The following is a 27,292-nucleotide window of genomic DNA, read 5'->3' as shown; positions in this document are numbered from 1 at the left end:
CATCTCATTTCCATAAACTATATCTTAAAATTTGCATTTAAACAAAATACGTTTATATTCGATTTTTAATACTCGCCTTTTACTATTTATACGCGTCACAATTTTATGGAACATTTACCGATAAGTATTGACAAAAAAAGTATGTGTTCGAGATAACGAACGAATCTACGTCTTTTTATTATCGATGCTTAATAATATTGTCATCGTAATGGGGAGAAGATTATCCCCCCCCTCCTTCCCGTGATTGATCATTGATTTAAAAATTTCTTCGTTCAAATCATTTTCATTTAAAACCTTGCCACAGAGAGGTACGAGTTACTCGCATGATATCGTACCCCCCAGGTGTGTTATGAACGATTATTCGAAAAAGGAGTTTGCTTTTGAACTTACAATTAATCGTAAAACAAGAAATGAATTGTATTTTTGTTTGGTGTGCTACCTTAGGCACATAGAAGAAAATGCAAATAATAATAATTTATCGAGAAGAAAGAAAAAAAAAACAACTATACTATGTAACCACCAGTCTGCTAACACTTGATAAAGTAAACCCCTTTTTCTTGTTTATTTTCGTCGTTTGAGTAAAAACGCAAAATGACCTTTTTTTTTACATTTGACATTTGTTCTTCTCAGTTTGTCAGTCTTCCTTTACAAATATATGTATATATATATATATATGGCATCGAATTTTTTCAAGAATATTTACGGATTCGATCGGACGATTAGTTGAGTATTTAGTATTCTTCACAAATTGGCAGGAAATAATAATTGACTATGTCGTCGTCGTCGTCGTCGTCGTCGTGGTCGTCGTGGTTGATTGAGTTGTTGAACGTTGGGAGACATTGCGTGCCCGATATATTATTTAAATATCATCTCTCGGTAATGTGTTTAACATTTATATGAAATGGTCAGGAACTCAAAATCAGTATTGAGTTTTTAAAAAGATAAAGATTATTATTTGATATCGTAATAGTAAGATCAATAAAATATAGGTGACCAGTCTCTGTCCCTTTGTTTTTCTCTCGCAGTGATCGGTACGTATTCGACTCTGGAAGAAACTGGTAAACATTGAAAACAATAATTCTTGCCGTCGTTATTGTCCCAAAATTGTGTACCCTTGCATTGAAAGCGTACTGCAAATTCCAATCTCTGTCCTATCGTTAACGTATGACAATAAAGTACGAAAGAAAATTTGTCGCTGAAACCGTCGCAGGAGTTTGATATGTAAGTTGCTTGTAAATCACTGAAATTCTTCCAAGAGTTCAAAGTATATCTAATGTGTACCGATTTGTGAAAGTCTAAATTGAGGACTCTAACCGTACCATGAATGCTTAAACTTATCGGATCCTGTACCAGAACATTTTCCAAACAGACTTTTCGTTCTCTGATGAGATCGAGGAAATTCAGAAGACCACCGGGTTGTTGGAACAACGGTACCAATGTTCTATCGACGATAGTTGGTACGGACGAGTTACGTCTGTCGGGATATCGATTGTCCCAACTCGTAGACAAGCTCAGATTTAACGGGCTGTTTTCTTTTTGAAAATTATCGTCGTAGATCAAATCGTTGTACGCTGAATTTGGTATCTTTGGTATCTCGTCTAAGAAAGTTCGTACATCGGCAAGATCCAAGCCTAAAACATCGGCAAATCTGACGATCTTTTTTCTTCCAGGTGTCCCAGGTGGAGTCTTGCCAGTTTTCAACGAGGAACTTCGCCTAATCCTTCGCGGTCTACCATTTAATTGTTCTTCCTCTTCCTCTTCTTCCTCCTCTTCCTCCTCCTCCGCTTCTATATTAACCTTCCCCTCTGGCTCCCTTTTCCTCGGCCCAGCCTCGACCCGTTCATCCCCATCCTCCGCTTCTTTTTCTTCCTCGTCTTTGATTTCATTCGAGACGACTCGTTCGTCCAGCAACATCTGTTTCCTCGTCGAAATATCATCACGATTATTACCGTTGCACTTGTCTCTGTTAAAAATAAGACACGTTTTCTCGTCCACCTTATCGTCTAATACTGTTTCATCCTCGATTTGCAATGTAACCTCGTTAATTACTAAATTACCCGATTTCTCCGTCAGTCTTTTACCCGTGGGACATTCGACCACGAGTTCATCGGCTAGGTTTAACGTGCTAACGTAAGTGGAGTGGTCCCCGTCGCATTCGACAACTTCCGGCACGGTTAACGAATCTTCCAAATCTGTTTCTGATTGATCGTTAACATCATCGGTAGGACTTAGGTCGTTAACGGTATCCGACAATTCCGTGCTGACATTTATAATCGGTTTGTTATTGATAAAATCGTTAGAAGAATGTAATTGTTCGATCTTCTCAACGTTGATAGGTTCACCCGAGACACTGGCAAAATCATTAACGTCGTATCCTTCATCCTCGTTTCTTTCAACGGTTAACGGTAACGTACTAGTTGCGGTTAACGTTTTAGTTAAGTTGTCCGGTATCTCGGAATCCGAATGGGATTTGATAAGACATTTTCGTAAATAATTGTAACTGTTTTTAGGCGTAGTATCATCTTTAAGGGATACGGTACTGTCGTCATCGAACGTACTCCAAAGTGATTCGTGACTGGGTGACGTTGTTTCACGAGAACTCCTACCGTTCAACGAATCTTCCGAACTGAAGACTGCTTCTTTTACGATGGTTTTATTCAGACGAGTGGTTTTATCGAAACGAAACCTATCCAAAGGTTTGTTCTTATTCGACGATAAACTAGAATCCGACGAATCCTCGCGATACATTGACGAAATATTCCCGATCGGTATACTCGACAAAGAATATTGTCCTTTTATCGAAACATCCTCCAAATTGTTGGAGATTAATTGTTCGCTTTCCGAACTGGTTATGGGATCGAAGTAAACCTCGTTTTTGTTCTTTTCAACGTCGGACGATTCGGGATCGAAATAATTTTCCGATGATTCGCTGACCGGCGAGGTACCACCGACCGGTGACACGTAAATACATTCGGATTCGGAATCTTGATCGATACCTAACCTAGGACCGTTAGGCGAACAATGACAAGTGTCGTGATGATTGGTCTTAATTATTTCGGTGTTTACCAACAGATCGGCTAATTCAGCTGCGGTAACTACTTCCCCGGGCGAACTAGGCTCGTGTTCGAAATCTGATTCGTCTTCGAAATCGTAGTAATGCTCGTTGTCCGCTTGGTGTCGCGGCTGCCGTTGGAAAACACGGCCTCCCATTGGATTGTTACCGACAGCTGGGACGGTATTGGTGGTTGTTTTCTCGGTAGGTCCGTGCAACCACGAAGCAACCTCGCGTGTTATCGGTTTTGTAATAACCGATGCACCGGCAACCGGTGATGATGGGTTGTTGTAACCTTCCGAACTGTCATCCGCATTGCCCAATGACGTAAGCCGTCGATGAAGGCGCCTGGCAAATGCTTCGGCACGTCCCCGACAACCACCGGAAAATATTGAACCCACCAATCCGCAAGAACTATCACCATGACCACCATGACCACCTCGTCCTCGTCCATATTCGGTACCTGCCGTGTTAGTACTACTGCTCATCTCAAACGTTTTATCTTCTTTTATCTCTCTACTCTCCGAATTATCACCGAATGTTGTTGCTGTTGTTGTTGTTGTTGTTGTTTTATCGATGTTAATAGTGGATAAATCCTTGACCGAGCTCGCGTCCAAGTCCAATCGTGAACTTGAACTCGAACTCGAACTCCCCGACCCGTCCAACTCCTTTGGTTCCCGATTACCCGTATTGATCTGAAATATCAAATTTAATCGTTTAATGGTAATGATTCGTTGTATCGTTGCACCGATTATTAGGGTCAAACCAAAATTCGTACGTTTATTCTCTCGTTGAAAGTTTAGCTTTGAAAATGTATAATGGATTGTTTGTTTGTTTGATTTTATTTTTTACTTTTTCTTGATACGGAAAATTTACTTCGGTTGGAAATATTAATGTTAAAACGAACGCGCGAATTTATTTTATATTGCATATAAAGCTAATAAAAATTAGCTTGAAACAAATTGCACTAACTGAAGCAACACAATCAATAAATGCACGTAACTTTTGGTTGTACCTAATAATTGCAATATTATTCAAATTATCTATCATTGATAACGAAAAACGAAAAAGATCAGGGAAACCTTTAGCGAGAGAAGAAAAAATTATAGACAGAGAGAAAGAAAAGTAAGAGAGAGAGAGAGACAGAGAAAGAGACAGGCTGACTGTTTTCGATACACACGTCGACAAGGAGAAAAGTGGAGCGGTATAAATACGTCTGGCTCGTAGTCAAGTACGCCTACATGCCGTACACGTGATTCGTACTTTCAAGAAGTCGTCGTAGTCGTCGTAGTCGTCGTCGTTGTCGTCGTCTGGCGTGTCTTAAATACCAAACATTTTGTTATCAACATTTAACGGAATATTACTGTAAGAAAATATTTAACATTTTTATAAGAAAAACTCGTATAAAAATTGTATGGTTATATCATTTAATAATAATCATCAATTTTTCTCTCTACTACTTTTTATTTTTATTTTCTTTTTTTTTTTCTTTTTTTTCTTTTTTTTACAATCGGCATGTTTGTTTGTTGTTTCGAATAGATCAGGACTTTAGCCGGTATCTGTTAATGCAAATAAAATTTATTTATCTATCTCTCTCTCTCTCTCTGTCTTTCTCGTGTTTAAAATTGCGACTTATCGATAGATGATCGAGCAAGGTTGTTTAAGTATTACGTAAATTATACATAATATAATATATATATATATATGTAATGTGTATGGATATATTTAATATTTTATTATTGTATAATATATTAAATATTATTTATTATTATATTAATAATATTTAATTAATTTAATTTATAATATTAAATATAAAAAATTTATATAATATTTAATTAATTTAATTTATAATATTAAATATAAAAAATTTATATAATATTTTATTAATTTAATTAATAATATTAAATTAATTATATATATATAATTTATTATTATGTTAATAATATTAGTAATATAATAATATTTTTAATTAATTATTAGTTACTCTATTAATAATATTTAATTAATTTAATTTATATATTAATTTCTAAAAAATTTATATATATAACATTTTATTAATTTAATTAATAATTAATTAATATAATATATTATATTATGTTAATAATTAGTAATAATAATATTTTTAATATTATATTATATTACTGTTATTAATATATATAATATATATTATATTATCGTAATTATCGTATATTATCGTAATCTGTTTTTAAACGTTGAAGAAATATTAACGTTTATAATAATTGATAGTAATCGAAAAAAAAAGATATTTTCTTATTAAATATATTCTATTAACATTTATATAATAATATTTTATTATAATTATTTTTTATTTATTTAATTTTTTTGTTTTTAATTATTTAATTATATAATATATTAATTCGATAAATATATTACTCGTTTAATTTTTTAATTATTCCGTATTTTTATTATAATAATTTAATAATATTAATAAATATTATATTTTGTTGACAATGAGATAACACGATTATCGAACCATCCTTCCTGTGTGATACTATAATTAGTTATTCTATTTATTATCGTCATCACACACTATGCATTAGATTTTTATTAATCGTTCGTATTATATTTATGACACATTAATCGATCTACGTTATTCACTTATTTACCGTCAATATCATCGATTACGAATTCTCCGATTAAACCTTGAACTTGTTCATTTGTTATTGATAATAATGGTAATAACGTTACCTCGTTAAAATCATCTATTCACTTGATAAAACTTTATAAACAAAACTATGTCAAACGTAACTTTAACAATATAACTTTCTTCTTGTTTCCTAACTTAATAACTTAAATAAATATTAAATAAATATTTTCAATTTAAAAATAATTAATCTGTATAATAATATTTAATTAAAATATTTATTAAATATTGGGATATTAAAAATGATGATGGGATAAATTGTTACGAAATAAGGGGGGCAGGGGGGAGGGTATAATAGAGCATAAACCAAACATTGTAAGAAAATATATAAGTAAAGTAATGATAAGATTAAAAAAAAAACCTCAACTAAATATTAAAATATATATTATTATATTATATTTATTATAATTATTTATATTATTATTTATTATTAATTTAATTCTATATAAATAACATATCTATAATTAAATTATATAAATTATATAATTCTATATTATATTAAATTATAAATATTCTATAATAATATTTAATTAAATATTTAATTAAAATAATAATTAATAATATCTCATAAAATAAAATAAAATAAAATAATTATTTAAACTTGGGATTGTATATATGAGTTTATCAGATTTTATAAACGAAATACGTGAAATACTTTACGAATGTCAAGTTTAACTAACGTTTCATTCTGATATGAATCAAGGAAGGTAATAATAAATGTATACTATATATATAAATGTATATATATGTGTATTTTGTTTGACGTATTACGACTTAATGAAAATTCAAGGCGAGACTACAATTCGCACGAGAAGAAACGTGCGTATGTATCATGCTCTCGTGTGCAAACACATTTCAACGATCATGTAATCTTGTTAATAAAAACATACGTGCCATGTAACCACGTGAGTATAGTTAATAACTAAATAAATGAAATTATGAAGAATAAAATTTATAATTTTGCAAGTATGTATGTGTGTGTGTGTATGTGTGTGTGTGTGTTTGAATATGTCAATGAAAAACACGATGATTAATTCTACAACGTATAGTTCATTCATTTCTTCGATATTTTTAGAGACAATATTTGCACGTTTATCATATCGTTTCGTAAACAAATAACAATTCGCGCGTGTGTTTGTGTGTGTGTGTGTGTGATAAATTATTTAATTTTTTTTTTATTTAAATTATTTCAATATTAAGTCGAATATTTTAAGATTGAATAAATACGAAATGAATGAAATTGAACGTTGATGAATAAAATAATTGTGTCGTATTGATTATATATCCTAATAAAAATTATTTACAATTGACGATTACATAAATAAATATTATATATTAATAATAAATGGTTTTGTCTTTCGACAAAATATGAGAATGGAAAAAGCAACGGAGGAGTCAGTCATACGATGAATAACGAAACGTTATACTAATAATGCTAGCGATTGTTACCCCCTGAATAATCGTAATCGTAAAACACAATACGTAAGGTTATCGGGGCTATTAACGCTTCACTTAGAACAACTACTGCAAGGGAAAAAGTATTGCAAAGAAAAAAAGAAAAAAAAGAAAAAATAAATCTGGAGAAATAAAACACATTGGCGAAGTATTTTTTTGAATAGTCGAGCTCGAACAAAAGTTTCGATAAGATAAAATCTGAAAGAAATAAAACAAAAAGAATAAGAAAAAAATAGAAATAAAAAATGAAAACGATAGGCGACGACGAATGGTTAATTATGCGTTTAAAAATCCTTATCGAACGAATTGTTCATCGCAATTGGAAATATTAATTAATTCCAAGTAAGGAGGAATGAAGATTTTTATAATGAAGAAAATTCAAACAAGTTAACAACGTTGTCTAGTTTTTTAAAACGACTTTTCTAGATTTCTTCTTATAAATTTACGTTATCGTGTCGTGAATGGATTAAATTTAAGATCAAAGTACACACACGCATACACACATAATAATAACAATAATAATAATAATAATAATAATAATAATGATCTTGTTGAATGTAAAAGTTTTGTTTTATACTTGACATTACTTTATTGAAAAAAAAAATAATAATAATAATTGTCGAATCAATAATACCCGATAATAAATAATGAAGTTATATCTTATAACTATTATTATATTCGCATCACTTAATTAACTTAACTTAACTTAACCGAACACTGACGCAATCCCTGTTCGAGACATTAGATAAACTAATAAAAATAACACAATATAAAATATCGTAACTGTAGTTACGAACGAACAAACAAATAAACTTCACATACATACACACACACACACACAGCACTCGTGGTCTTCTTCTATCCGTGCAATGTTGTTACGCAAAAAGGAAAAAAACCCGGAAGAAAAGTCAAGAGAGTATTTAAGCAACTAACGTTGGTAAATCCTCCTACTACTTTTCCTATCTATCTCTATCTATGTTTATGCACGTTAGATATATATAATTATTTTCTAAAAATGATTTGCCCTTTCGATCGAGAGGAAGGAAGAGGAATAACACTGCGAGCGCACCTGTCGAATGTGCAATGGCACTCCTTGCTGCCGTCTAAAGTGTCTCTCACAATCAGAAAGAGAAAGAACGATATAAGATATAACACACGCGAACTAACGAACGAACGAACGAACGAAGAGTAGTAGGAGACAAAAGTAGAGAAGAAGATCCTCTTCTTCTCTTTTCTCTTACTTCTCCTCGTTGGCTGATTGTGAGACGCAAATAGAATCTTTCTTCGGGCTCGCGAAGTACTACGACACACACATAATACTCGACGAAATGTGATGATGATGATGATGAGGAAAGCTCTGCTTTCCTGTTTGGCGATTCACCTAATGCAAAATGCCAACACGGATTATATACGGAATTGAAAGGGATCGATTTTTCATATTATTAATATTTCTAATGATAATTATAAGTAACATGAAATATTAAGTAAATTGAAATATCTCGTGTATTGGAGAGAATAATAATATGAGAAAGGGAGATTATAAAAGCAAGGTTAAAGAGCAAACACCCGAAGAGAGAGAAAGATTTTCCTTTCGGTGTCAAGGCATTTCAAACAAAAATCGCATTATCTTTGGCCGCAACCGAGTGCATCGTCATCATCACGACCTTCGGGGAGGTTCATGGTGAAATATTCATTCATTAGGACGGGGATGGAATAAAACAATTAGGGATTTAGATGAAATATTTTAATTATACAGATTATAATAATGATAATTATTATATTACACAGATTTAGGATTAATTATACAGTAAAATTATTTGGTTATAATTTCATATATTATTTTTACTTAATATTATTCATGCATTGTGTATGATTATCCGTGAAAAAATTAGAAACCGCTGGACTGAAAAAACTCTGGAGGACCGGGGGGATTCGAACCCAGGAAAAATCTTTTTTCACTTTCCGGTCAACTGCTCCTACCCATTACACTATCGATGACCACTCGTTAATTATTCCACGACTGTCTATTTAAGTATTTGGCATGGAAATACTCGATTCCAAATTATTTATAATCATTAATATATTATATTATTTTATCTAAATTTGTCTGCAATAATTTTATAAACGAAGGTCTTAAGCGCGTAAATAAATAAATAAATAAATAAATAAATAAATAAATAAATATTATTATTATTATTATTATTAATAGATTTTTTTTTATTCTATCGGAATAAAAGAAAAGATGGTCGACAGATTGAAAGAAAAATCAACCGATGTATTTTTACCCTCCCACCTTTTCGTTTCCGCCCGACCCCTCCCCCAATCGAGACTTCGAACTTTCATTGGCGTATATTTAGAAACTTGATCGCATACAGGGTCGATTTAAGAAAGAGAAAGAAGAGGAAGAAGAAGACAAATTACCGTCATACTATGTCCGTTCAATTTTCCCGACTCGAAGATACTCGAATTTCCTTCCATCGTAGGCGCTAAAATCATTTTTCCTTTCTGAGTCGGATAATACGTATTTAAAGTCGGAAGACAAGGAGGACCACCTCTGATTGGTTGGTTGAATGGTTGGTTGATTTCTTGCTTGCTTGCTTTCTTGCTTGCTTGCTTGCTTGCTTTTATTTTCCTTCACATTGAATTTTTTCCAATGTTCTTCTATCTTGCCAGGTTTATTTTAGTATATCGTAAAATCCGAACTTTAGGAAAATTTCATTGCCGAAAAAATTCAAGGAATACCGAAAGACGATAAGAGAGAAAATAAAGTCATTTCCTTGTGGGTAATTTAAATTTGTTCAGGACGGGATTCTCGAGTAATCGATAAACTCCGCGAGCGGGGGAGGAGGAAAGAAATAAAAATACACCGAGTTTATCGGATAGATCGTAAATAAAAGAAACAAACAAATAAACGAAAACATTTAAGAAAAGAAAAATCGAGGAGAAATCATAATTCTTGTCATCCGATCCGGACCCACGTCACCGTCACCGTCACCGTCACACTTTCGATCGCGTTGAAATTTTTCGTACACCGGTATTGCCAAGAGGTTCGTTGACGTTGAATACAACGATCATCCGGGATCATGAAAAATTCATGAAAATTCAATTTTCTTACGATCATTCGATAGATTCATCGTCACCGAGATATGAATGAACGATTAACCCAACCAACGAAATATTTTCTCGTCTGTTAATAATTAACAAATAATATTTAAATTTAAAAAATTAAAACCCACCCACCGGCACTATCATCGTCATCATAGTCATCATAGTCATCGGGAAAAAGAAAAAGGATAAAACTTTGAATAAAATTGACGAAAATGTTGTGATTTCCAATTGAAGTAAAAGAGACAAAAACAAAAGTAATAACAAGTATTGCAATTTTTGGGGTTGAGGAGGAGGGAAGGTGGGTGGGAAGGGGGAAAGCACGTAACGTTCGCGAACGAGAATACAGAAAAGGGGCCAGCACGACCGGCCGGTTCACGCATACTGACTTCTGACTGGTCGAACTAGTAGGTGACTCGAAAAGCCCCTTCCATATCGCATAGCAACCGCACGTAAGCCTCGCGACTGATAACCGCTTGCACTTACTCGACCGGAGTCAGCGGATCTGCTGAGACGTGTAATATCTTTCCTTCGGATGCCTAATTCATCTTCAAAGATGTTCGATTAACAAATAAAAACAAACAAACGAGAAATGAGGAGTAGGAGGAATAAGAAATGAGGAGGAGAGGGAACACGAAGCAAAACAATTTTCTTCACGTCAAACACAAATGTGTCAAACCTAGGACAAATATTTTATATTTTTCAACTAACCATCAAACAATCGTACTAATTAATCAGGCTTAATCAAAAGTTCGTGAGTTAATTCCGTTGAAACTCGTTAGCTTTGAAACTGCACGACCGATTAGTTTTTCTTCTCTTTTCTTTTTTTCAATTTTTTTTTCGTAACATTAGGGCAAACCAACAAAAAATTTCGTGCAGTTTGTGTTTTATTGTGTTAATATTACCGAAGTAAATGTTTACGAAAAAGAAAAGAAAATAAACAAAGACAAAAACAAAACAAAAAAACCAATCCGTCACGACGTTTCAAAAGTAAATGATCAAAACAATAAACGAACGAATAGTTTTTGAATTAATCGTGATAGTTAGCAAGGAATAATTCTACCGACGCCACGCGGGGTGGGGGGGGACTATGTTGCTGAACTTACGCGGGATGGGTTTAGTGACGATTGACCATAATTCACAATTAACGTTAACCGAGTCATTGTTCTCTGTTCGAAATACTTTCGTTTAAAACTGTTACCCTCCTTGTTTCTTTTTTCTTTTTTTTTTCTCCTCTCTTGCGAGCATTAAGAAACAAATTCTTTTTTTTATTTTTATTTTTATTTTTATTTTTCGATAGATGTATCGAATGTATCAGAGTCAACGCGTGAGTATTGATAAATACTATGATTCAAGGGGGCCAGGGGCCGCGGGCAGGGGGCAGGGGGTGCGGGGGAGGGGGTAACTATTAAATTTAATACTATCGAGTATTGAAGAACTTTAATTGACACAAACGATGAATGAAATATTAATACAACGACGACACAACTATTAAACATTAAATTGACACTATAGTGTGACCAATGACGTCACTAATCTCTACGTTTCATACTCGAATATTTTTATTATATATATATATGTATATATGTATGCATGATCAATTAGATTTTTAACAAAGACACATATTTTCAAATCCTAATGTTCATTCGAGAAATACAAGAGAGAGAGAGATACAAAAAATAGAAACAAGATATTTGCAAAATTATTTCTACATATATGTGTATATATGTATATGTATATTTTTATATAGATCGCGTTCTCTTTTACGCCGAGGACCTGTGATCGTGATTGAAATAGCTCAGAAATAGCCTATACTGGATGGCGCAAAGTCAAGAATTTTCGCGACGAGTTTTAAAGTGCGCGCGCAATTTGAAATAAAATGATCCCTTGCGTTAGATTTCGTTTTCATTTCTTTTTTTTTTTTCCTTTATCTGATTGGTTCGTCGGATTGTTTATTCCATTAATTCGCGACGAATGTATTCCAAAAGAAATATATTATATTTAAACAATTTGTCAAATAATTAACAATAAATAATGAGAGAATGATCGTGAAAATTGAATAAAATTGATTACTTTTTTTTGGTCTTATTTTGTTTCTCAAATAAACGTGTATCGTTTGAAAAGAGAATATTAAAAAAAGAAACAAAAAGATTTGACTCGTTTGACATCCCTGACGAATAGCACGTAGTACGCGAAATCCATTGGAAAAGGTCATGCGAGAAGGTCAAAGGTAAATGCAATGAAAATATACGTCAGAAGTATAACTCACCGATTTTTTAGATCAGTATTATTCCCCTAAATATACCCCTTCTCTCGAATACTCGAATCACCTAACCGTAGATTAAAAAAACGTTGTTTTTGTTCTTCTTCTTCTTCTTCTTCTTCTTCTTCTTCTTCTTCGATAGAATTTGAATGTGACTGCACTGAACTGCGCTGTCTATCAACGCACAGCGCCGCACGCACGGCGCCGTTTACTTTGCCCGCCACTGCACCGCACCGAACCGCACCGCACCGCACCGCACCGCACCGTATCGCACCGTAACTCACCGCACCCGTACTTTCCTAAATTATATTTTGATTTTTTCCTTTTTTTCCCCTTCCACTTTACCATTGAAACTTTTTCCCTCTCTCTTCTCTCACAAATAAATATTTTTTTCTATTGTATTTTTCGAGATCAAAGAGATCAATTTACGAAAAGAAGAAGAAGAAGAAGAAAAAAACAAAACAAAGAAAATAGAAAATTATCTTTATGAATAATTAAACGTGCGTGGGCGCATTTTTTTTTAATATCTCGAAGAGATAAAATATAATTAGAAAATATCTTATGTAGGAGGATATCGGAGAGTACGATGATAGCGAGAGTTAAAGATTGCGAGAGATAAAAGAGAATGAGAAAAAATAAGTAGAAAGAAAAATAGGAAAAACGTCGCAACAGCAGCAGCACCAGCAGCAGCAGCACCACGTTTAAGTGCGTCGCTCGTGAAAATGATGAATACGAGTATCTCTCGTACGGCATACAACCGGTGGGACAAGGGCGACGAAGGTCGCAGCTGCGCGTGGCGTTCGCGTCACGCAAGTGCGTCCTATCCTGTGAAAGATGAAAATAAAGAAAGGGAAAGTAATATGTAATTAAAAAAAGAAAAAAAGACAAACAAAATTCACGGTTAACAATATCTCGGTGAAAATAAAAAATGCACATTTTTTTTTCTCCCGATCTAGAATATAAATCCAATCAAATAATTCTTAAATTACAACGATCGTTGAAATTTGGAAGTATATGTTAAAAGAAATTCAAAATGGTTACGCGTTTGCGCTCGCACAATTATCGACTGATATCGAAGGCTAGGGGAGCAAATAATAATCGATCGGTCACATGACGTCGATACCCTCGAATCTTGCTTTGATATATTTTTTTTTCCTTTTTTTTCAATACGATTATACGTTATCGCCGATAACTTTCAATCCGTTATTTTGCGTATATTCATTTTGCGGAGAAAATTCACAGCTGACTCGTTGAATAATAAAAGAAAAATCAAATTTCTAGGAGAAGTTTGGAGGGTATGAAAGTAAGGTAGGGTGACAATTGGGGTAATGTACGATCCTGAAACGTACGGACCAATCGGAAAGAAGCAGTAGTACCATGAGCGCGCCACGAGAGGCGCTTTCGGCAGTAAGTGATGACGCGTTGTGGTGCGCGGTACACCACTTAGGGGAACCCGTGTCGCAGATTATGCCGCATTGCCACGAGTAGCCTAAGCTCTCGAACTATATCTCTCCTTCTTTATCTTAATCTTTCTCTTTCTCTCCCACTAGTTAATCCTTGTTATATATATATATATATATAAATCTATTTCAATCTATCTATCTCTATCTCTTTCTCTCTTATTCTTTAATTCTCCCACGCTTACTCTACTGGTTGTACTACACGGAAGGGGGTAAATTCGTGCGTGGAAGAAAAAAGAAAAAAAGAAAAGAATATAAAAGAAAAGAAAAGAAAAAAGGGAAACAAACAAAAAGAAAAACACGCGCGAGTTAGTAGCACTGGCAGACGACAGTCAGTCAGAAAAAGGGGATCATCATTGACGTGAAGAACTCGACATGAGACGACATGCCGGCAAAAACCATAACGATTGATACAACGATAAAGTTTGATAAATTTGTCGAAGAACTAAAAGGGTGCTGGTGGTGGTGGTGCTGGTGGTGTTGTTTTTCTCAATTCATTCTTGCCGAACAACAAAATAACATAATTGTTCGTTCTTGATACTAAAAGAAAATAATAATAATTATTATAATTATAATAATAATAATAATCAAAGAAAAACAAGGTTCAAAATGAACATCCGGCGATTGCCCGGTTTCTTCTATCACTACAAGATGCTAGGTGGTCTTCTAGTATCGGCATTCCTGTTTGTCATCTATCTTCTATTTCACTGGGGTATAATGTGCACGAACTTAGAAGCTTGGCGACACGTTATCAGCGTGGTAAGTTGTTTCCCAAATATTTTCTTCCAAAATTGACGAAATTATTCTTCTATAGAATTATTACGAAGAAATAATGGCGATGACAAACGAGAAGAAAAATGATAAACGTTTTTGATCATCGTTGTGTCATATGATTTTTAACGGTTTCTACGTTTTTCTTCTTATTTTTCTTCTTTCTTCTTCTTCTTCTTATTATTATTATTATTATTATTATTCTACATCCCTCTTACTTGTATTGTAAGTCGCGTGTTATTCGTTCGTTGTGTATTTGCTCACGTATAATACATAGAAGTGAATCTGGATTAGCGCGAATTTCGAGAACGGATGCAAGAACACGGGAATGGATCGAAAGAACGGACTATGCGCCAAAGACGATCAACCAATACGCACGCGCCTTTCCAAATTTTCCCTTTCGCAGAAGCGAACCACATTTTTTACGAGGGATGAATGAACCAACCGGGTAACTCCAGTTTTTATTCGGTTACGAATTAAAACTGGAACACACGGTTTAACAACATATTTTTCCAATAAAAATTAAACCCCGTTTATTTCGTGAGTCATTGTAGATTTAAATGTTTTAATATATGTTGCGTTTAATTTATTATCAGATTATTTTATTCGTTTAATTATGACCCCCATTAACATTATATTATATATTATATATTTTTGAATATATATTTTTTTACAATTATTTTTTTATAACTAAATTATTTTTCATCGCGATGACGAAAAATATATTTTTTTGTGTCCGATTACTTTTTACGAGAGATAAAACAAAACGTTGTTCGAGTATTGAAATATTGTAATTATATTAAAAACATTACTTATAGGGAATAATCATATTCACATTTTGTATGATTTCAAATAAATTTCATTATTTTTCCAATACAACATTTCAACAATGTATTTGTACGATCTTGAATATTTTCCAACAACGACTATAGTGTTCTATATCATAGTTGTTTGCATGCATTGTCATCGTGGTAATTACTATTGAAATGCTATGATATGATATTAAATGGAAAACATTTTACGTAATGAGAGACTTTTCACGTGATGCACGCGAGTATTATAAAATGTAATCTAATTATTATTATAAAGAATCAAATGTAAAAATGTGTAAAAAGAGGAAAAAAGAAAAAAACATAGAAATATCGATACGATTTACAGTGCAGAACACACAACGATGGCACGGCTATGGGAATTTTATGCCAACCGCTTTGCACCGAAAAAGGCATACATTCTTTGGCATGTGAAACATTGCATACCGGCAAGGAAGCTGTATTTTCTGCACACTGGGAAGCCACAAGACTCGTATTTAAAGCTTACAGGTTTTATTTTTAAATAGAAATATATTTTGCAAAGATATATATATATATATATATATTGTTTATTTATTATTCCATCATATTTTTAATATAATTATATAATATTATTATGTTAATTAAAATGTCATGTTTATAAAAAAAAGAAAAAAACAATGAAACGACTTATTCATTTACAACATATTATCAATTGTAATTATTATTATTATTATTATTGAATAATATTATTTATAGAACTAAAACTACCTCGGAAGAATACGAGTCACTTTTTTGGATCGACGCGTTCGACGCTAAACATTTTCCCACGGAAGAAGATTTCGGGACTATGATAAAGGATCTAGTTGCTAATAAATTAAATTACACGGTGACTAAGCAACAAATGCAAAGACTAGCGCGTTTGAGAACGCACAAGATCGAGGTTGACACCAAGAGACGACAATTAGAAATGGAAAACGTTTGGCCACTTTTACAGGAAAACGAATATCTGATAACAATTTTATTCGAAGATCATGACGTTTTTCCACAATTAATTGGCACCTGTGGAACATTTTATGCCGTTGAATACGTAAGGTAAAAGATTTATCATTAATATTACAATAGAATTCAATTCGGATTATTTAACTCCGGATAATTAACCACCACGGGTTGTTTTTGTTATTGTTATTGTTAGTTTTATATTAAAAATATTGATTTATTTTCTTTTAAATACACCATACGTAGAAATGCTTTAGGATCGATCGCGCACAGCTATAGTATTAGTAGATAACAAGTGCATGTTTTAAAATATATATATATATATATGCTTGATCACTTTATTCAAAACTTGATTATCGTCGGGTTAAATAAAAAAAAAAAAAAAAAATGAAAAATACCGTTATACATCCTCCACAACACAATAATGAATGGCTTTAAACCTCTAAATCGTGATTCGAAGGAAAAGAAAAAATAAGTTGGTAAGTTTGAAAGGGTGCTAGCATTGAAATATTTCGTAGTATGCACAATAATATGATCAATTGATAGGAAAAAGAAAATATGTCGTGTCGTTTACGATCAGAAAGATAAAGAAAGAAACTCCCCGCGTCATTGATACTGACCAAAGTGACATGGTAATTCTCGGTAGGACGACTTCTCGACGTAAAAGAAAAAAAAAGAAAAACAAAAAGAGAAAATAAAAGTATAAAACAATAAGTTCAGAGAAAAAAATAAAAGGTACACACAATCGTCCAGACAGGTGTCTTCTTCTTATACCTCGGTATTCTACACCGGGGGGTGGTACTACGTCGTACACCTACTTGATCACGAATTATCATATCAATTTCGGATGGCATTAATGACATTTTTCCGATCGTTTAGACATTAAATGACAGACGCGAGACTGAGGTTAGATCGCTAACGTCAGACCTATAGAAACACCTACGACGGCATTGGCACTATCCGACTCTAAACCAGAATGGGCCAAGAGATTGAAGTTAGCCGTTATGATCATGGATCTCTTGGAAGAACTCGACACCAATTTTCCCGAACCATTTTATCTCTGCGACGTGAAGATAAATCATTTCGGATTACCACTCGGCGGACAAAAGCTCAAGTTTCTGGATTTGGACGCGGTATTTCCTAAAACCATTATCGGACGCATCACGGCTGACGGGAAGACCTGCAAGAGACACGAGGATTGTGATTTTTTCGATTGCAGATCTTTATGCTCGAAAAATCAACGATGCGAATCACCGGTCGTTAATAATAATCTACAGGTACGACCTGTAACGAATATAAAACATTTGTTTAAATATATTATACTTTGAAAATATATAATATTAGGGTGAACCACAGACTAAATTAAAAAGTACGTACGTTTATTGTGTGTTACAATGAATTGTTATTTTTGTTTATTAATATATATTATATTATTATAAATTTATTTATTAATAATAAAAAAAAACACATACGAATTTTTGGTTCACCCTGATAATATATGTGTAGAACGATAAGTTCTAGTATTATTATTATTATTATTATTATATCGTTCACATTCTTACTCTCTTTCTAGATAATATGCGAGAAAATATTTCTCGGTTGGACCCTCTCAGGAACTATCATTCTACCTGGTTTATTGATGTCAGAACATACCACTAGTTCACTAGCTGTTCTTTTAAGACAGTGTGCCAATCCAGCCGGGGACACTGCTCATTTGCCACGTGCATCTGTTCCGGATAATTTGAAGACACGATTGTACAATACTTTGAGCGATATGGAACAAGAAGTATCCGCATCCTTGTGAAGTGAACAATTAAGAATAAGATACCCCCTGTTAAATAATAAGCCACGCACATTACTTTACTCCTCCCTTAGCACCCACCACCACTCCTATTTATTTTCTAATATAGAAACATTGTTGATAATATATATATATATATATATATTCGATAAAGAACAAGAAGAAAAAATTAATGACTCGATAATGAATATATCAAACATAGATACGTGCGTAGATTATCGCATAACTATTTCTATTTAACATATACAAATGTACCAAACATTTTTCAGGTCTATTATATAGAACGTTTATTGACCCATGCGTAAGGAAGAGTTTGACCTTGAAAAAATATTACCCAACTAACATTCTAAGATATATCAATTTCTTCAATTAATCATTCTCTTTCCTTCTTATTACGTATTTCAACTATTTCGTAGGCCTAACAAAGAAACATCACGAATCTTTCATTTGTCCTTTTGTTACCTTCAACAGGTTTCGTTGGTGTCCTATTCGTGGAAACCTAAATAGAAATATTCTTTTATATTTCACATACAAACAAATTAAACCTTCTAACAATGAACAACAGAGAATGATTGATACTTAAATGTAATATCTAGTCTTTCTGGTCCTCTTATTTTATACTTGGGTTAATAAACTTTAGCGGGCAGAAAAATAATGTATTGTTAATATTAAAAGTAATTCTAACATAGGGGTGGGCCAGGGAGGGTATGAGGGGTGTAATTGTAGAAATTATTTCAATTGAAATCTACAAGTATGGAAACGGCACTAATTCTAAATGATTTATAATACTATTTGAAGGACCATGAAAAAAACGTTACTTATAAAAACGTTTCCTTCCTCTATTTTTCTTCAAATAATGATATAATTAAATACCTGTTTCTCGAAACATCTTGTCTATCTTCTTATTGATATCACCACGAACATACACGTGAAATTTTTTGTTTAACTTTTAAAACACTTTATATCGATATTGTTATATTAATTTGCAATAAACGCGAAACCCAACTGACTGATATTTCTACCATCTTTTATTTTCTATTTAAATTAACAATTAATTTTTCCCGCTATAGATGGCGCTGCGATAGCCGGCCATTATTGGCGGCAAATTTGAAATTATTTTCGAAAAGATAACTCGTAATTGTTCTTTTGTTTTTAAAGGAAAAAAAAAAGAAAAAAATATTACGGTAGTGTTTTTAAAAATATCGCTACGATATTACTTCTCATTTCGATCTATTGTTTTAATTATGATCATTCTTGTCGCGCGAGAAAATGTAATAACAGGTTATATTTATTTTACTTTAATTTGCTTTCTTAACCTACACTTTAACACCTGTGCCATATCATTAAGACTACACTTAAGTTTATAACAATAATTAAATATTTATATATAAATTTAAGAAATTAATCATGGAAGAGGAAGAATCGAGGTGCATGTATTTTGTAAAACGAAAAAATCGATATTGTCGTATGACCGTTAAAAAAGGTAACAAATATTGTGGAGAACATCAACAGGATTCATTCAATTCCAATGATATAGAAATTATTGAAAATTGTAAGAAAAGGATACAATGTCCTCTTGATCCTACTCAGTATGTTTTCTCTATTGTACGATCTCCAATAATGCAATAAGAAATTCAATAATTAATTAATTATTATTATTATTATTATTTCTCTTTCTCGTATTAAATTATAATTTATTTTCAGTACATGTTATCAATCAAAATTATCTAAACATTTGACGATATGCAATGCCCGAAAGATGTTAGATGCTCGACCAGCATATATAATTAAAAATATTAATTTAGATAATGAAACGGAAGAAATACCAAGACTTTTACCTCTTTCTCGACTTGATATTTCTATTGTAGATAATGTAATTTTAAGAATTAACGAAGCGGGGAAAATAAGGCAGCTTTTATTAATAAATAAAAGTAAAAAAAAAAAAATGGGGGCGGTTAAAAAATTAAAAAAAAGAATTGTTGTTTAAAATTAAACAAAGTATTTTTTTTAGAAAAAGGGGGTTTTATATACGATTGCAGTTTAACTTTCCCATTATAACATCATGAGTTTCGGTGTCTTTATTTCAGCCCATTAACTGCACATTCCAAATGCTGTCTTCCATCGCACGATATATGCACCAATGCCCAGTGCCGTTTCATCCCTGTGGTCAATATGGTCCCCCCCCTTTCACACACACTTCTCTTTGCGGGCCGCCTTTAGAAAACGGCGGAAACTTGTACACCCATACTACTTAGTTCCATTGCAGTTTGCGCTGGCCACGGTGCTAATTTTAGCCACTGTGTGTCCGGCCTTTGAACCTAGATTGTTTACAACCTACAGATCATTGTGTTGTGTATTTCCCAGGTGAATTTACCTTCCTGTTAGCCCACGTTTGCCCAGACAACCCCAGAGGCTTGTCTATTGTTCGTACGCTCGTTGCGCAGTCATTCGGCAAAAACAGGTAATACACTTAAAAAAAGCAACAACTAAAATATGATATGTTAAACGAATACGCGCAGATATAGCAGATTTACAACTTGGTAATGATTACCAGAAATCAAACATTGTGTTATAAAGTTGGAATAGCTAAACTCTATGCGGGTACGAGGACCAGGTAATCTATCTGTTTAATCATATGCTGTATATTATGATGATTTTGCTAATGATTTATATATGAACTTTTAATAAAATTCGTACATCTGGCTATACGATGTGTGACCCAATCAATAGATAGAATCTATCGGCAGTAAATATAATGGATTAATCAGAGCTTTGCTGTGGCCATCAGCAATGTGCATATAAACTCATATATTGTCAAAGAATTTTGAACCAAGGTACGTCGCTTCCAACGAATTTCAATTTTAGGGAGCATAGCGAGTTTGGGCGCCTTTGTGGTTGTAATATAAAAAATGATACCGAATTGACAAGGATGGAAAATGAACACCCAGGTAATGCGACTCTTACACATGTTACTTAAACTGACGGTCATAATTTTTCAATTAAAGAATAATAAGTAAAACGTGTGTTGTAGCTCTAGCCGCCAGAAACATGACTATCTAAAGGAACGACCCTTAATTGGTTCCACCGTTCCACAGTAGTAAATGGGGGACGTTTTAGGGAATTTTTAACAAAACCGCTGGCTTGGGAAGGGTCAGTTCAAGTTCGGTACAATGTGCAATCAGAAGTTCCTTGGAGAACGGGTGATCGCGTGTGGCCAACATATTACGGGTGCAGATAATACAATGAGCGTATGTTATTCAAATAAATCATTTAACTATATTATGTATTAATTACACTAAAAACAATGAAATAGTCTTTGATCGTCTGTTTACATCGTGCGCAACTCGACTTTTGCTCAAGTGGATTGTCAAGATGTACACCGGACAAAAATGCGTAGGTTATATAGATAGACATATAAATAGGTTACGTTAATTTTTCATTGATTAAGATTTGAAAATATAGTTGATATTATTAATGCTTAACTTATATTTAATAATTTACTCAACGAAGTGTACTATTTAATTAAGCTTTTTGAATTAATGAAAATACTGTTAAAAAAATTATTGTATTTTTGACATTTCTATCAGCTGATCAAATTCAATATGGCCGATCATAATATACATATGTAAGTTTTCTTTCGATAAATTGCAAAACTGCCAACAATTGAATGTTTTAATACAATATTTTGTATGAAGGTAAAAAATATATCAAAAGAAAATCTACTCGTGTAAGAAATATATCTCTTGTTCTTCAAATATGGCTGGAAATGCTCAAATATTGGAAGGATTTCTATGCCCCGTATGCATGACCGATTTAAAAGCACCAGATAATTTGACTAAACACTTTGAAGAATTTCACAATAATGAACAATTTTTAAAATCTCTTAAAGGTATAAATCAATGAAATAATAAACACATCGTACAGACATTAATATTAACTAATTCGACAATTTCTTATGTAGATTTACTTGGCAAAGCTAAGAAAAAAATTTTAAAACAAGATGAAATGCCAGAAGTATTTTCATGTACGCCAAATAATCAAAAGCACAATATAGAAATTAGTACGGAACAACAAGAAGCAGGTATATAATTGCATATAATATTTATATTTATCTTATCTATCTTATATTTTTAATTACAATCTATCCATAGGTGTAATTAAATCACACACGAGATATTTCAAAGAAGTAAGAAACATGAGATTGGAACGTTATACATCGGAAACAAACAAATTATTAATAAGACTAGATAAACTATTAGATAATTTGCCCCTTGATCCAAGCAAAAGAAAAGGTATGCGATTAATATCCAAGACATATTTAATCTTATTAATTATTAATGTATCAATGCATTTGTATAAAATTGATTATCGTTAAGCAGTACACGAACAGAGTATCGTACCATGGATAGATGAAACTGATGTCAAGTTGTGTCCTACTTGTGCGAAAAGCTTTCATGTTGCAAGAAGGAAACATCATTGTCGGCTTTGTGGAGCTATAATGTGTCATAACTGTACCCTTTATTTGTCCCTATTGGATGCTCGTAAGTATCAATAAGAAAATTAAAATATGTTTCTGGCTAAACTGGAAAGAGTAATTTTACAGTTCTTACTACAGATGCTGGATATAAAAAAACTATTTTCTAGGAAAAATGACAAGTCCTGTTTCTATACAGGATGATTCAGCTGTTTCTCCGACATCGTCAGAGAAAGGTTTTTCAGAACGTGTTGTACGCGCTGGTATAGGACTTACAAAATTGGCAAGATCTCCATCCAGCGGTAGCTTGAACAGTGTTTTAGCTTTAGTCAATGATTCCACTGGGGCTGAACAACACTTCAAAGTTTGTACGCATTGTATGAATTTACTTGATGCGAGAGAAAAACAAAAAGAAAAGCAATTTCACAAACCGATAGTATGCCAATTTTATGAAAAAATGAAATTGTACATGGAAGAAACTATGCAGATATTAGCAATGTATAACAAAATGAGCGAATCTTTGAGGTATTTAATTCTATTTCTAATTCTACGTTCCTATCCAATTATTATCTATAATATATATATATAATAATATTATCTATAAATGCAATAATATTAATATCTGTTTAGAGAAGGAGAGTCTACCTATGATTTACAAGATGCTCAAACGTTACGTCTTAAGATTGCTAAATTGGGGGAAAATATAGATGCAATTAGTAAAAGAATTTTAGTTCTTGGTACAAGAGATGTTGATAATTCGCCCCAAGGTCAAGAACTTAGATTGCATCAAATGGTTAGGGCGAGTGCAATGATATTTTTAAAAGAACAATTACTCTCTATACAATCGTTACCTTCGATAGAAGAATATGCCACATTGAAAGAAGAACGTCAAAGACGAATAGAACTCAAGGCTGCCTATGAACAAAGATTAGAAGAACAGAGACAAAAATCTAGAGAACAGAACAAAAGAGACACGCGAAACTTGGAAGGTGTCGTCGGTCCATTAGTAAAAGAAAATCAAGTAAGATTTTAAATAATATTTCATTGCGCAATATTTGTTCAATAATTTTTGTTGATTTTCTCATAATCTAACACGTATTTTTCAAGCAACAAATGACTATGGATCAATCGCAAGGTTGGGGCCCATCTATTAAAGCTCCTATGATATCTTCTTCTACGAATCCGCTCATCGAACAAATGAATAATTTAACAGCGTATATCGAACAAGCTAGAGCAGATTGTAAATTTGATGAAGTGACCACTTTAGAAGATAATCTCAAAGAATTGCGCAGTGCCTATTATGCTAGTAAGGAAAGTAATAACAGCGAATAATAAAGGAAACTATAACACATTCCTTTTACGTTCCTACAACAAACTTTTAAATAATTCTTTTATACGTAATACGTGCTTCGTTTTTTTTTCTTGGCAAGCACGCTAAATGTTTGTTTCATTAGTAAAGTTAAAATGTACGTATTATAAAGGAATTATATTCTAAATAATTATGTTCAATAATTAGTAACATATTAACTTGATAATTGGGGAAGATGAGTTAACACGACGCAAAGATTTCGCATTTTTCTCATTATATATTAAAGAATAAATATTAATTTATTTATCATTTATCGAAAATTTCCCCAATAAACAAGTTAATCTTCGTTAAACTCGGCTTTATGAAGTACGTGATTTTGCAAATTGATACAAAATATATATTGTATTTCTTACTTTTGGAATATTTATATAATATGTTAGTGAAGTAATTGATATACTTAATGCGCATATAAGTATATAAAATATATATGAAAATTTAGTTAACCATATATATATATATGGATATATATATATGTGTGTATATGTATATATAAAATGTATTTTTCTCTCTCTCTCTCTCTCTCTCTTTATATATATATATATATATATAACAAATAATATAATTTTTTTAAATTTCGGTATATATCGTCTGAAAAAATATATAACCATATATGCATTCGATAAAATGCATTAAAATTTGTATATTCGTAATATTGAAAAAAAAGTATATAAGATGAAGAAAGATCTCAGTCTTAAAGTTTAGATTTTAAAGAAACCATTAATTTTTCTAATTTCATAGCTTTTTGAAGATTACCACTGATCTTCAACTTTCCTGTCATGAATGCAGTAGCTGGTTTTAATTTACCTAAAATGAAAAATAATAAATAAATGTTAAATATACATATAAGACAGAAAAATAATCCAATTATTTATAAAAAAAAGAAGTTTTGTTTACCAGAAAACATCTCAAAGAATTGTTCCGAATTCATTGTAAGAATTGCATCTGCTGGATCTTTTGGTTCACCTTTGCCTGTAGAACCAGTACCACTTTTAAGATCTAAATACCACGTACTAGCTTCCTCTCCTGAAAATTAATAGAGAATAAAAATATTATGCATAAGAAAGAATAGCAATAAATGAATCATTTTACCTTTAACATTGAATTGAAATACAGCTTTAGTTTTGTTTACAAGTTCTGCACTCAAATTATCATTGATAGCAGAAAATATATCTGCAATTTTTCCGCTACCTAAATTATCAGATTTCTGAGATGATTGTTTAGCGGTATCCTTTGCAGCATGCAAATTGAGTGGGAAATTAGCGTGATCATCCAAAAAGAAATCTAGCATCAAATTATCTGCATTATCTGTAAAAATTTATTCATACGATAATCCAAATAAAAATTGAATATTATTAAAAGAAAATATAAATGGCAAAAGATATTATGAAATAATAAATACCTGGATTGCAAGCGTAACTTTTAAAATCTGTAATTCCTTCTTTTCTTAATATTTCTTCGTCAACTAAAAATTGTCCAGTAACAGATTTACTATCTTTACAAATCAAAGCGTAAACCGCATCTGCCACAATATCAGGTTTACGACTGTGATTACTAGAGTCTGGACCCGTTAACATTTCTATTGCAGCAGTAAAGATAGCTGAATAATAATAAAAATACAATAATAATTATTTCATTGGAACAAATATTTTCAATTTTCTTCCAGAAATAAGATAACACGAGTAATTAATGCATCTTTATAACATACCAGTTTGTGGCCACACAGCATTAACAGCAATACCATCTTCTTTAAACTCTTCTGCCATACCAAGTACGCACATGGACATTCCATATTTGGCCATCGTGTATGCCACATGATTTTGGAACCAAATTGGTTTCATATTCAGAGGTGGACTTATATTCACTATATGAGGATTAGTGCTCTTTTTTAAATAAGGTATACACAATTTTGACCTAGACCAATTTCATTCTCATTATTACTTATTATTATGTAAAGGTATTATTATTATTAACAATGTAACAAGATAAATTAATTACTTACACGAGGAAAGTACCCCTTGCATTAATATTATTCATAAGATCATACTTTTTCATATCCGTAGCCAGAGTACCCGTTAAAGATATAGCACTGGCGTTGTTAACAACGATATCAATCCCACCAAATTTATTAACTGCATTTTCAACGGCAGATTTAACTTGTCCTTCATCTCTGACATCGACAATGCAAGGCAAAGCTTTACCGCCTGCTTCTTCGACTAAACATTAATAAATTAAAAGCATTAGCGCGGGGCAAATATATTTGTTAACATTTATATATTATTAATATCGTTATATAATTACTTTCTGCTACTGCTGTGTAAATGGTGCCCGGTAATTTAGGATGAGGTTCTGCGGTTTTTGCTGCGACTACTATATTTGCTCCATCTCTTGCCGCCTTTAATGCTATACTCTTTCCGATGCCTCTCGATGCACCCGTTATGAAAATAGTACGTCCTGCCAATTTCCTGTATTTATATACAATGATTCCAAAAAAACTTTAGATATTAACGCAGACATATACTACTAGTTAATTATAAATACAATGAATAGATAAATGTAAAAAGAACAGATTGTACATGTTTAACCATATACATACACATATATATATGATTTTAACCTAATATGTGTATATATTATATGTATATATATATAGATACTTGTATAATATTAGAATTATTAGAAAAATATATAAAAATGCATACCCAGAGTTTATCATGTTGCAGATAGTATATAAAATATAATTATAATTACGAAAACGAGTGATATAGCTACGCCCTGATATAGCAATCAAACTAAATTGGAAATAAATTCAAAAACTGTATAATGTTTCAAGAAATAAAATACACATTTAACGTTCTTGATAATCGATCAACACAATACGAGAATATGATAAAACTCGTTCGATTTTTTATATCTAATAAACATATTTATATCTATATTATGATCGACCTTTGATCGAAAATTAGCATTACGGTACGTATCTATCCACGCAATCACTTGTAACCTGAACTACAGTAATTTCATTTTATACATTACTTTTAACAATTTCAAATCTATAATCATATATTTGCACTCGATTATATCTATTTCTAT

At 32.1% G+C, this 27,292-nt stretch overlaps 5 protein-coding genes across 7 annotated transcripts; 3 read left to right on the top strand and 2 right to left on the bottom strand.

Moving 5' to 3' along the window:
* Positions 1–62: 62 nt before the first annotated feature.
* Positions 63–13,303, bottom strand: LOC122526759. 3 transcript variants are annotated; one of them, XM_043650279.1, is made up of 2 exons: positions 9,594–10,418; positions 63–3,747 (listed from the first exon to the last, which is right to left on the bottom strand). In XM_043650279.1, exons 1-2 carry the CDS (start codon positions 9,666–9,668, stop codon positions 976–978), a joined length of 2,847 nt encoding a protein of 948 aa, XP_043506214.1. In that variant the 5' UTR covers positions 9,669–10,418; the 3' UTR covers positions 63–975. The 3 variants fall into 3 exon arrangements, 2 of the variants coding, with proteins under 2 accessions (XP_043506214.1, XP_043506215.1); XM_043650280.1 differs by lacking the exon at positions 9,594–10,418 and adding an exon at positions 8,242–8,331; XR_006306211.1 differs by lacking the exon at positions 9,594–10,418 and adding an exon at positions 12,547–13,303 and having other exon boundaries at positions 3,568–3,747.
* A 644-nt stretch (positions 13,304–13,947) lies between these two features.
* On the top strand, positions 13,948–19,374 carry LOC122526760 (divergent protein kinase domain 1C). Its single transcript, XM_043650281.1, has 5 exons — positions 13,948–14,759; positions 15,930–16,090; positions 16,319–16,654; positions 17,484–17,835; positions 18,132–19,374. Exons 1-5 carry the CDS (start codon positions 14,610–14,612, stop codon positions 18,360–18,362), a joined length of 1,230 nt encoding a protein of 409 aa, XP_043506216.1. The 5' UTR covers positions 13,948–14,609; the 3' UTR covers positions 18,363–19,374.
* Positions 19,375–19,450: 76 nt separating this feature from the next.
* Positions 19,451–20,977, top strand: LOC122513183 (tRNA:m(4)X modification enzyme TRM13 homolog). The gene is made up of 4 exons (XM_043629451.1): positions 19,451–19,948; positions 20,064–20,290; positions 20,724–20,820; positions 20,914–20,977. The coding sequence occupies exons 1-4, from the start codon at positions 19,767–19,769 to the stop codon at positions 20,975–20,977; spliced, it is 570 nt and encodes a 189-aa protein (XP_043485386.1). The 5' UTR covers positions 19,451–19,766.
* An 866-nt stretch (positions 20,978–21,843) lies between these two features.
* Positions 21,844–24,184, top strand: LOC122513460 (rabenosyn-5). The gene is made up of 8 exons (XM_043629821.1): positions 21,844–21,984; positions 22,055–22,248; positions 22,321–22,440; positions 22,511–22,651; positions 22,739–22,900; positions 23,004–23,358; positions 23,464–23,854; positions 23,941–24,184. The coding sequence occupies exons 2-8, from the start codon at positions 22,116–22,118 to the stop codon at positions 24,163–24,165; spliced, it is 1,527 nt and encodes a 508-aa protein (XP_043485756.1). The 5' UTR covers positions 21,844–21,984; positions 22,055–22,115; the 3' UTR covers positions 24,166–24,184.
* A 643-nt stretch (positions 24,185–24,827) lies between these two features.
* LOC122513150 (hydroxysteroid dehydrogenase-like protein 2) lies at positions 24,828–26,995 on the bottom strand. Its single transcript, XM_043629423.1, has 8 exons — positions 26,902–26,995; positions 26,501–26,664; positions 26,202–26,415; positions 25,908–26,113; positions 25,602–25,799; positions 25,292–25,507; positions 25,097–25,225; positions 24,828–25,006 (listed from the first exon to the last, which is right to left on the bottom strand). Exons 1-8 carry the CDS (start codon positions 26,913–26,915, stop codon positions 24,894–24,896), a joined length of 1,254 nt encoding a protein of 417 aa, XP_043485358.1. The 5' UTR covers positions 26,916–26,995; the 3' UTR covers positions 24,828–24,893.
* Between the last annotated feature and the right edge of the window lie 297 nt (positions 26,996–27,292).

This window comes from Polistes fuscatus, unplaced genomic scaffold (assembly GCF_010416935.1).
Source record: "Polistes fuscatus isolate 324 unplaced genomic scaffold, CU_Pfus_HIC Scaffold12, whole genome shotgun sequence".
In the NCBI taxonomy this organism is placed as follows: domain Eukaryota; kingdom Metazoa; phylum Arthropoda; class Insecta; order Hymenoptera; family Vespidae; genus Polistes; species Polistes fuscatus.
The sequence above is the reverse complement of the archived record's forward strand: the minus strand, read 5'-3'. Positions and strand labels throughout refer to the sequence as shown.